At 31.6% G+C, this 12,483-nt stretch overlaps 1 protein-coding gene across 1 annotated transcript; it reads right to left on the reverse strand.

Moving 5' to 3' along the window:
- Window positions 1–4,839: 4,839 nt before the first annotated feature.
- LOC111704381 (zinc finger protein 131) lies at window positions 4,840–8,299 on the reverse strand. The gene is made up of 4 exons (XM_023476609.1): window positions 7,719–8,299; window positions 7,072–7,210; window positions 5,867–6,077; window positions 4,840–5,039 (listed from the first exon to the last, which is right to left on the reverse strand). Exons 1-4 carry the CDS (start codon window positions 8,250–8,252, stop codon window positions 4,877–4,879), a joined length of 1,047 nt encoding a protein of 348 aa, XP_023332377.1. The 5' UTR covers window positions 8,253–8,299; the 3' UTR covers window positions 4,840–4,876.
- Window positions 8,300–12,483: the final 4,184 nt, after the last annotated feature.

Genomic DNA, 12,483 nt, shown 5'->3' on the forward strand with positions numbered 1-12,483 from the left:
TGCACGGTACGGTACATGTGTACACAGAAGTACAATAGGGGTTAAACATATGGAGTTATGAAGGAGAATTCAGCAAAGGAAGGAATCACATACTAGACATTTCTGGAAGGGATCACATACTAGATATTTCTGGAAGGGATCATACTGCAGAGAACAGTAATAATTTATAACACTGACACAAAAAAGAAATGTAAAAATATGCAGGAATCTGGCCTTTGGATTATTTCTTTGGGATTAGCCTTAGGTTCCAGCATAAATACACAGAGAGCTGCTGAGAATCTTTTCGGACGATTTTCACAAATTCTCGAATCGATTCGAATTAAAACGGATGTATCTATATTCCTCGAATTGCAGTTAGTCAAACACCCTCCAAAACTTAAAAAGGAAAAAAATAGTATTTAAAATAACTGTGATTACAATTTAAGTGAACAATGTTCTCCAAAACGGAAATTGCTGAGAAAAATGTAATTTCAGACATTGCGCGTTTTATGTTAACCGGCCTTTTCCTTCAGAATATCCCAATAAATCATGGGACGTTTATGAGACGCATTTGTTGTTTTTCACTTTCTAACTGAGCTTGACCTTGATTTTACATTAGAAGGTTGTCCTCTTTAACATCTTGTCGTACCTTCCTTTTATCGGAAAAAGTTATTTAAAATCGCCTTCATTAAGTCTAAAGAAGACTAGAATTTTCGAAAATAAACCTTTTTTACTGGATTACAGCAAAACCTGTGTTAAAGAAAAGGACGTGTAGTCTGCGTGTAGATGCACGACGTTTTAAAAATGTCACTTATTTTCCATATATTTTGGGCCACCCTTTGATACATGTACGTAAGATTAACTGCTGCTGAAAACTTAAAATTTTACTTAAAGAGTGAGTGCAATGTTCAGAGGCCGAATTTAAAGAATTTGAGTCGCTGCTTAAATTTAAGTCGCGGCTCAAATATGGTTGGTTCCCCATTTTAAATCGTATTCATTATTTCAAGATTTAAGCCGGCGCTCAATTGAAACCGGTTTTGGCGGATTTCTGACACGGCTCAAATTCATTAAATTCGAACACAGGACTTTTGAATATATTCTTATAAAAGCTGAACTACGATGTTTATTAAAACAGTTTATTGGTATAAGATTATATATATGTACTACTTTGGTTTAAGTTTCATCAATATCAAACTTTGTTTTGATAGTCTGTTTTGTAAACTTGTTCTCCTCCCTTGGCGCCTAGGGGATTGCCTCAATCATTTTTCTACAAAAAACCTTGTCCCAGTCCTAATATGTGCCAATAGAAAACATTTGGACAATCAAAATTCATCAAGCAGAGGTTGGATGAGAAGGAGATCACAAACCTCAACTCCCTGAAGCTTAACATCAAGCAGAGGTTGGATGAGAAGGAGATCACAATTTAACTCGATCATTTTTCTACACAATACGCCTTGTCACTGTCAAGTTTCCACTATAAGTCCTGAAAAATTTTTACTCACCCTTCAGCTACGTTTTTCCTTTTTAATAACAATTTTATTTAATTAATAAGATAAATATCAACAGTTTCAGGTCATCATTATATAGACGCATTAATTTAGGTTAACTTTGGCACATGCAAGTAGTGAAGGGTAATAACTTGAATTAATTGATCGTTTTTTTAACTAAAATTTTTTTACTTTTAATTTTCCAAAACAATCTGAGAAGTTTGCAAATCATAAAACTGTTTTAATTGTCGAGTTAAATATTATTCTACATCTATATAAATGATTTGATAAAACAGTTAAGATTATCCACGATTATTCTAAATAGTGTCCCATTACCATATGTAGATGAATTTAAACATCTTTGGAGATCTATTTTAATCTGATAATTCGGTGTTAGGTACTTTCCCAAAGGCATTGTCCTAAGGGCGACTTCCCAAGTGCAATTTTCCAAGTGGAAACTTCCCAAATGTGCAATTTCCCAAGCGGCAACTTCCCAAAGGTTGGGTTAGGCCCTCTATGTCCTATGTATATAAATTGTCCTTGAACAAGTCTCTCTATTTAAGTCAAACATGATTTATGCGAATCCGCATAAAAATGCGTGGAAAATTCCACTGTTTAAAAATTTTATTATTAATCCGGTCAAATCGAAATGTTTTAGACGGATTTCATTATGATGAAATAGCTGAAATTATTGACGTTATATATAACAACTAACTATGTTTTTATTGTTTTCGACTATATATTAATTCTATATTAATTCATATAATAAAACAAGACATTCATATATATGTTGCCTATAGCTGGCCAGACGGCAGGACCGAATGAGCTAACAAAATATTTTTTTTTCCACGGGCAACGTCGGGCCCTTCAGCTAGTTATTGTTATATAGCTCAATTCTCGTTGCTTTTAAACTGTAACATTATAATTGTGTACGAATAAATAGATTAACAATATACAGAGTGTTCCACTTAATATGACAGTAGCAAGACGACTTGAGCGTCGTCTTTGATTTTTGATGTAATTGTGAACATATTTTCATTTTCTCCGTTATAACAGTTAACATCGAAGATTATACACTCCTCTCCAGGACCAGAGACATGTTAAAAAAACTCATTAAAAAGTAACTAAACGATCTTGGAAGGCGAACTATTGAGCTTTCAAAACCATTTAAAAAGGTGTGTCAGAAATTAATATTACTGGAGTGTGATCAAAATTAGAAGAAAGTCTTTGCAAATATTCAATGTTAGAAAAGTATTTAATAAGGCTGGGGGAACATAAGAACATATGATTCGCGATCTACCGTGAAATGCAGAGTTGTACGAAATATGACTATATTTTACGAAATATGACCATAAAAATTTAGATAAGAAATTTAGATCCGTCTAAGAGAACCCAGTTTAGTATTCAGGTGAAACTCTAAGATTTAAATAAAAAACTCTATGGTTAGGATAGTAAGTTTCATAGTTTAGAGGAAAAACTCCGTGGTTAAATTGAAAAGCTCAATGGTTTACATGAAAACCTCCATGGTTATAATGATAAATACCATAGTTTAGAGGAAAAACTCCGTGGTTAAATTGAAAATCTCAATGGTTTACATGAAAACCTCCATGGTTATGATGATAAATTCCATGGTTTAGATGAAAAACTCTGTGATTGAATGAAAAGCTTAATGGTTTACATGAAAACCTCCATGGTTATGATGATAAATACCAAGGTTCAGATGAAAAAATTCAGTGTTAGAACGAAATACTCCATGTTTTAAATGAAAACTGTATGTTATGAAAGACAAACACTATAAGTTTGATTGAAAAACTCCATGGTTTAAATGCAAACACCATGGTTTGAATGACATCTTCATGTTTTGTCTAAAAACTCCTTGGTTAAACGCAAACCTTTCAGGTTTAAATGAAAATTTTCAACAGTTTAAATAAAAAAAATGCCATGGTTCGGATATAAACTCTAAGGTTAAGTGATAAACTCAGGGTTAAATGAAAAAAATCTCGATGTTTCAGGAGATAAATTCCAAGGTTTAGCTGATGAACCCCATAGTTCAGGTTAGGTTAGGAATTTAAACTCAAAGGTTCAGGCAATAAAGTCCAATGTTTAGATTAATAACTCCATGGTTTAGATTATAACCTCCAAGGTTCATGAGCTAAACTGCTATGGTTTAGGTGAAGCAAAACTCTAAGGTTGAGATAATAAACTTCATTGTTTAAGTGCAATAGGTTTGAGATAATAAACTTCATTGTTTAAGTGCAATAGGTTTGAGATAATAAACTTCATTGTTTAAGTGCAATAGGTTTGAGATAATAAACTTCATTGTTTAAGTGCAATGGGTTTGAGATAATAAACTTCATGATTTGAATGAAAATCTCCATAGTTCAAGGGATAAACTCTAATAAAATCTTTAGTTTAGTTGACATCAAATCCATCTTTAGGTTTCTTGTTACGTATTTACTGAATAAGGTGTTCTCTTTTTACACATTTATTTTTAAATTTTAACATTGTGCAGTGAATTGTTTTTCTGGCTGTTATACAGTGAAACCCTTAATAAAGAATACATCGAAAGAATTCATCAAATGTCGTATTCTTCATTTTCTGATAATGGAATGTTGCAGATATTTAGTTTTTTAATTAAATGATTATATGGAACTCTTTAAAACTGTTCTCGTATATTCATGGCTTTTTATTTATTTTCGCAATTACTAAGATGTACGTAATATAGTATAAAACTCATTGAAAAATTTTCAAGACGACATTTGATAAATTCTTCCGATGTATTCGTTATTAAGGGTTTCACTGCATATTCTAAATAATTGATAATACATCTCTGTTCTCTAAATTCGTCTTGATGTAGTTAATCACTTGAACTATGGATTTTATTATCCAAACCTAGAAGTTTTACAATCTTAACCATGGAGCTTTTCATCCAAACACTATAACTTAAAGACGAAACCACGTAAGGTTGGGATACATCATCCTGGATATCTGGATAGTGATACTGCCTCTACTCATAAAGCATCAGCCACTTCTGAGATATCATTACTAATAATTCTGAATTAAAAAAGATAATTAAAGTGTCGTAATTCTCTTGTTAATTGAAACACCCGGCGTAGAAAACCCTCTTTTTATAGTTTCAGCTTTTAAATGTTGCTTTCCATGCCACCATATTTTCATAGCACATCATAAATCCCGTTTAAAAGTGGATTTCCTATTTTATAAATTGAACTTTTTAGATACAATTTTTTAAGCGTTGTGAGGCCCTACAAACAAACCAACTGACGCAAGCCAAATATATGTGGAATATGGATGCTATGAACAGATTTCTTTATATTTCTTTTAATGTATTTACAAACCAATAACATATAATATATAATTAAAAATTACAATTCTTATATTTGATGCTTTTTTCATTTATTTTCTATTTTGGCGAGAATGTAATTCGAAGGAGGTTTTAACATGTCTTTCATCATACCGGTACAAGCTTGGCCTGAAGAGATGGTTTTGTTTGGAGGTGAGAACCCTCCCGACTCCTCCCCTTGGCTCTGTGTTTTGTTCCGATGATACCGATATCTAAACAAGAAACAATATTTATATTAAGAATTTCGTTCAGATTTCAATTTTATTAAATTAAACCAAAATTGTCGAAATCCTAAGAAAATTCTTCAGATCTTCGGTATAATTGACAGCACAAAAAAAGCAGACCACATTTTGGAAATCCCTAGACTCGGGGGTCATTTGTGATTATTTATTCTAGAATTCTACCTTTAAAATTAGGTTTACGAATAAATTCAAATTATTTCAAAAATCAAAGATCACTTTCAAGTCGTCTTGATACTTTCATATTTCGTTGGACACCCTTTCGGTTAAAGTTTGCTTATGGAGATTGGAGAATAGTTAATAAAAAAAACTTCTCAAATTTTTGTAGCCTATTAACTTCAACCCCTTTGGTAGAAAAAATGTGATGAACATTTTAATATCTAATTCCCTAGTCAAGTTTAATGTCGAAGTTAGATCAGGGACGGTCATTCTTAAGGTTGTACCAGAAAACAGTGGAATTCTCGTCTTCTTATCTATCTTTATATTATAAATATGGCCAAGATTTTGTTGCTTAGGATTTTGTGATTTGCAACTTAACTATTTCTAAAATAATACTCGGAAAAATTGTCTAAATTTACAATTTATAAAACCTTTAAATAGGAAAAAAGACGACATTCATTAACAGTTTTCTGGTTCTCAGTGGATGAACTATAGAATACTTTGTATCAAAACTTTGGAAAGACAAAGAAATGGTACAGCTCATATCAACTCTTAACTTATGTATGTATTGTTTACTCTTATCCTTTAAAGATTAATAATAAGTAAAATTCAGTTAAACATTCCAAATTGAAATATTGTACCTGTGGCAGAACAGCGAATTTCTAGTTTTGCAAACTTTTTGGCAAATTTGGCAGTAGTACTGAACAGAAACATGATTCAGCTCAACATGCTGGTAAACCTTCCTGATGGTTCCGGAGAACACACAGGCGGAGCAGGCCCAACCGTCTCCCGTCTCCATCATCTTGGATCGAACCATTAGATCAACTTTTGCGTTGTGCTCGTCGTACATATCTAACAAACAAAAACATAATTTCAAAATCATATTTTATTACGACTAATGTTTAACTGATGGACTGTACGCGCAATTTCAAGTGATCAGGCTCCATGCAAAGATTTCAATTTCCAATTCACAACGGTACCCTTTAAAGCTTTGCCTGATCAAGTATGACTTAGATATCAATGTATATAATTTTGAAACTGATTATTTTCAATTTGAGGCTTCTCTACAAAAGTGACTTACGCATTACTACTGCAGGAAAGCATATCAGAATATCAAAGATAAAACTTTTTAAACTTAGGAAAAGCCAAAATCTTCCAAATGATTGATCAAACAAAGTTTTCAATGGTACCATTGTGAATCAGACATTATCCTATTTTCAAGGAGGGTCACTTGAATTTACAAATACAGCCCCTTTTAGATAGATGGAATCAATTCCATGGAGTTCGTTTTGATCTTAAAATAAAAACCAATTTTCATGCAGAGTTTCTTTAAATAGTAAAATAGACTCCACCGAAGTCTTCTAATCTTTTTTGATAATTAAAAGCCGATGCATATAATTAATCTTTGTGTGGTAGACAAATCTGTACAACTCATGAACACTTTTTAAAGCGCACTTCTGAGACCGAATTTAAAGAATTTGAGCCGCGGCTAAAATATGGTTGATTCCACTAAAAATTGTATTCATTTTTTCAAGATTTAAGCAGACGCTCAATTAAAACCGGTGTTTGGCAGATTTAAGCCGCGGCTCAAATTCATTAAATTCGGACACTGTTATTTAATCTTATTATACCAAAACACATTTAAACGAAATAATATTCCTCTCTAGATGTTTATCGGAGTGAGGTTATTTTTAAACTAAGCTATGTCTTTTTTTTATTTATGAAGGAAAAGATTGAACATCTTGAGTACCGTAAAAAAAATTTAAATTTGTTTTGTATTTTATTATCGAATTTCAAAAATCTTTGTATATTACAAAAAGTATTTTAATGCTGTATGGTAACTAACCTGCTGGGGTATTCTGGTCAAACTTGAAATCGTCGGCCGCGACGAATCTCGAGAAATCGTTTTCTTCGTCCATATTTGAATCATTAAAAGGCAATTCTGTATCATCACACGGTTCTAACTGCTCCTCAAATCCGAAGGTCTACAATATCAAATATATATTCAAATGATTTGACAAACATTAAACAAAATAACCATCAACTAAAACTTTTTTTGTTGTTGTATTACGTTTTTTAATGTTTAAAAATGTATTAGATATAAAAATAATAGAGAAGATTTTTGGACCCCCCCCCCCCCCCCACACACACACACAAAATTTAGGCCTAATTGGTTCAGCCGTTTTGACGTTTATTGNGGCTAGGATGGGCTAGGGGGCCGAGCGCTGCGGCCACGGGTTAGGTTAAGTTAAGACACTTCCTGTCAGACCCATGTACAAAATTGATAGGAGGGGGGGGGCCTGGGGGGGTCCAAAAATCGTTCTCTAGGAATATACCGAAGTGAATGTGATTTGACTGGTACACTTCCAAACATTGAAATTATGTGAATACATCCAAAAAAGCAATTTATGATGAGTAAAAAATATTTAAAAATAGACAATGGACAATATAAAAATCAAGAAAACATATTATGAAGGTTAAAATCTAACAGACCTTTTCTGTTTTGACAACAGTACCATCACTCTCCTCTTTCTCTGATGTTGATTGTCCAAGATCATGTCGGACTACCAAGCTAGGAGATACTTTCCTTCGCTTAGCAGTGGGTGACGAGGGCGGTGGTTCGCTCAGTTCTACAGGAGGAGTTCCCGCCGCTTCTTTATCCACAACGTCGCCGTCGGGAGTAAGGCCCTTCACCTCCAGATCTCCAGATACAGCCAGAAATTCGGTTAGATCACTTTGTCCCATGTTTACTTCACCATTGTACATAAAATCTAGCAGAGAGGTCAGCTGACATAGCTTTATCCCCCTGAGATAGAGAAGGGGGTGAGGGTGGGGATTGTTTTTGAAAATATCTTTGAAAAAGTTACTGCAAGCTGACAAAACTACTTTGTGGGCCTCGACCTGTGTATTTTCACAGGCTAGTGTTACGTCAAACAAGATTTTTTCTGTTCTCAGGTCCCGGAAAGATTTCTCTAGGTTGGAACTGTAATCGTTCCATTTTAAGCAAAACTTTTCCTCCCTTTCCATTGTTGTTCAGGGCTTGGAACAGAAACAGTGCGCAAATGCCCAGGGTTGTTTTCTAAAAGGTCGTCTTCAAAGAGAGTGGAAAGCTGGGATGTTGCAACAATTATTACCGCTAGGAGGAACAGGAGAGATTTAGATAAGAAAAGGATAATAGGAGGAACAAGAGAGGTTTAGACGAGAAGAGGATAGGAGGAACAGGAGAGGTTTAGATGAGAAGAGGATAGGAGGAACAGGAGAGGTTTAGATGAGAAGAGGATAACAGGAGGAACAGGAGAGGTTTAGATAAGAAAAGGATAATAGGAGGAACAAGAGAGGTTTAGATGAGAAGAGGATAATTGGAGGAACAGGAGGGGTTTAGGTGAGAAGAGGATAACAGGAGGAACAGGAGAGGTTTAGATGAGAAGAGGATAACAGGAGGAACAGGAGAGGTTTAGATGAGAAGAGGATAACAGGAGGAACAGGAGAGGTTTAGATGAGAAGAGGATTACAGGAGGAACAAGAGAGGTTTAAATGAGAAGAGGATAATTGGAGGAACAGGAGAGGTTTAGATGAGAAGAGGATAATAGGAGAAACAGGAGAGGTTTAGCTGAGAAGAGGATGGTAAGTGAGGTAAAGAGGAGAAGAGAAGTTAAGAACAATAAGAGAGGTTTAGAGGAGATAAGGGGAGAAAAGGAGAAAAGGTATTCATATACCTTGTATCCATTGTAATAAAACATGACATTCGTATATTTATATGTTGCCTATAGCCGGCCAAACAGCTGGACCGATTGGGCTGAAATTTTTTGTGTACACTCATGGGTGACCATTTTCTCAAATTGTGAAATTCGAATATTAATTTTTGGTGTCGATGAAAGTCCAATATCAGTTACTAACCAGATATTAGATAATATAACATATATCTGGTGTTTACCGAAAAAAAACGAAAGAAAAATTTAGAAAAATGACCATTTTATGACGATTTTTATATCAAAATGAAAACTCTGAAATCTATAGTGAATTTTAGCCCACATACAACCTGCATATAACAGGCTCACGACAAGAGTAAAAATATGCAAAATCATATAAAAATGACTTTACCTTGTTCTTTATGCTTGTACCAGTCAAGAAAAAGGTAAAAAACATAAAAAAAATAAAGAAATAAAGTTTTTTTCCTTGTTCTGAGGTACATTGCGCCGGGCCCTTCAACTAGTAATGAATAAATCTGTTTGTATATTATTTAAAATGAAAAGTATATTCAATAACAAGTTTTCAATTTCTTTTCAATAGTTTCTTTTAATTCGTCTTTTTTATAATGTAGATACATTGTAAATTGCATAATGTATAATCAGGACAATTGTATAGGGTTTGGGTGGGGCATTTTTGGTGCCCCCCTTGGCAACATTGTGCCCCCCCATAAATTATGAATAAAGATATCAAATATATATTAACACTGAAGGCAGTATTGATTAAAGCTTTCTTAATGAAACTTTTTTAGTTAAGGGCAAAAGTGAGACTTTAATGTATTTTTTATTATGTGATGTAATTATACTTAAATGGAATACATTCGTAATTTCAATTGACCCTCCATTTATAAAGTGGTATGTCCGATGTGCCTTTGAAACCAATTCTTTTCTCCATCGTTTCTGAAGCAAGAAATGCATGAGTCACTTTTGTAGAGAAACCACAAATAAAAATAATAAGTTTTCAAAATGGAAAACATGGATGTTTAATTTAATACTTGATCAGACAAAGCTTTGTTAAGGATATTGTTATGAATCAGAATATAATTTGTTTCTTTTCTTAATCTTCAAGTTTGTGGGAGTGCAATGCAATGCAATGTAGAATATAGATTGACTGAGGAAGGGAAATGCAAGCAGATGTAATATTAAATGAGCCCCCCCCNTTACTTTTTATATATTTGTAATGTTAAAGAATTTTTTTTTGAAACGCTTTATGGGTTGTGAAAAAGATATAGGTTCTACGCAAAACGGGCATATTTAAGCATCTTTTAAATTCGCGCCGATATTTGACATCCTTTATGCTTGATTATATCTTTTACTCTTGTTAATCTTTTTAGTCTTTGCTTTCTTCGATTCTTTTGCAAGTGTTCGAATTAAAACATTTGTTCTGCTGATAAAACTCTTCAATTAAAACCTGTTTAAAATTCGAAAAAAGATTGATATTAGAAAGCTTTGAAAAGTGCTGTTTATTTCCATACCATATTTTAGGGTAATTGTGAGGAGGAAGCAGTCCAATTTTAACAGATTTTACTCTAGGAATTTAAAAATCATTTCTGTTTCTAAGATTTCCGTTTTTGATATTTTTTGATAATACGAAATCTTTTTTAAAAGTAGGGGGTAATTGATCTCCTTTAAATTGAAATAAAAATTTTATAACATTAAAAATTGCTAATTTTCTGAAGAGGAGTATGTTCAAAGCCCAAAACGCTTCCGCTGTGTGACTTTTTCAAGGTAACCCCAACAATATACAAATAGCTTTCTTTTGCAATGATTCTATCTTATCAATATTTGTGTTTGAAGTTAGCATTAAAAATGGTGAACTAATTTCTAAATGAGAGTGAAAAAAGGAGAAATATAAAGCTATTTCATGGTAAGCTTAAGAAGTTTTAATTTTTTTCATAGCATTAAGTAAAAAAAGTTAATTAATCGCCTGTATATCTTTTTTAAATAGCCATAAAAGTTCAATTTTAGTATCCAGCCATATTTCCAAGAAACTAACTGAATCTGTTTCTTTTATGCGTTAAATTTTTCGTGTAGTTTCTCCTAGAAAACATCAGGACAGTCGTTTTGTGCATTTAAAGAATTTGAAAATAAAATTGCATTAGTTTTCTCAAAGTTAATAGTAAGTTTATTAGACATGTACCAACAAGCTATTTTTTCTAATTCTTTATTTACTGTGTCTGCTAGAGTATTCAAGTTTTTACATTTTGATGCCACATTTGTGTCGTCGGCAAAGGCTACACTGAAAAGTGTATTAGATTAGAAGAAGTCAAAGAAATTTTGAAAAATCTTTTAACCTACTTTAGGAATAGCTTCTGTAAAGATTGGGCAATAGATGAAAAATATTTATTGAACTCATTAGCAATCATAACTTGATCTGAGATATATTTTATATTACATATTGCATATTGTATATTGTATGTTGTATATTATATATTGTATATTGTATATTGTATATTGTATATTGTATAAAGTATATTGTATATTGTATATTGCATATTGTATATTGTATATTGTATGTTGTATATTGTATATTGTATATTGTATATTGTATATTGCTAATTGCATATTGCATATTGTATATTGTATATTGTATATTGTATATTGTATATTGTATATAGTATATTGTATATTGTATATTGCATATTGCATATTGTATATTGCTAATTGCATATTGCATATTGTATATTGTATATTGTATATTGTATATTGTATATTGTATATTGTATATTGTATATTGTATATTGCATATTGCATATTGTATATTGTATATTGTATATTGTATATTGTATAAAGTATATTGTATATTGTATATTGCATATTGTATATTGTATATATTGCTTATTCTATATTGTACATTGAATATTCCAAATTGCATATTGTATATTGTATTATATTGTATATTGTATATTATATATTGTATATTGTATGTTGTTTATTGCATATTGTATATTGCATATTGTAACTTGTATATTGTATATATTGCATATTCTATATTGTACATTGAATATTCCATATTGCATATTGTATATTGTATTATATTGCATATTGTATATTGTATATTGTATATTGCACATTGTACATTGTATATTGTATAATGTATATATTGTACATTGTATATCGTATATAGTATATTTTATATTGTATACTGTATTATTGTACATATTGTATATAGTATATTTTATGTTGTATACTGTATTATTGTATATTGTATATTGTATATAGTATATTGTATATTGTATGTTGTATTATTGTATATTGTATACTGTATATTGTATATTGTATATTGTATACTGTAAATAGTATATTGTATATTGTATACTGCATATTTTATACTGTATACTCCATATTGTATATTGTATATTGTATATTGTATATTGTATATTGTACATTGTACATTGTATATTGTATAATGTATATATTGTACATTGTAGATCGTATATAGTATATTTTATATTGTATACTGTATTATTGTACATATTGTATATAGTATATTTTATATTGTATACTGTATT

Source organism: Eurytemora carolleeae, unplaced genomic scaffold (assembly GCF_000591075.1).
Source record: "Eurytemora carolleeae unplaced genomic scaffold, Eaff_2.0 scaffold131, whole genome shotgun sequence".
Taxonomy (NCBI): Eukaryota; Metazoa; Arthropoda; class Copepoda; order Calanoida; family Temoridae; genus Eurytemora; species Eurytemora carolleeae.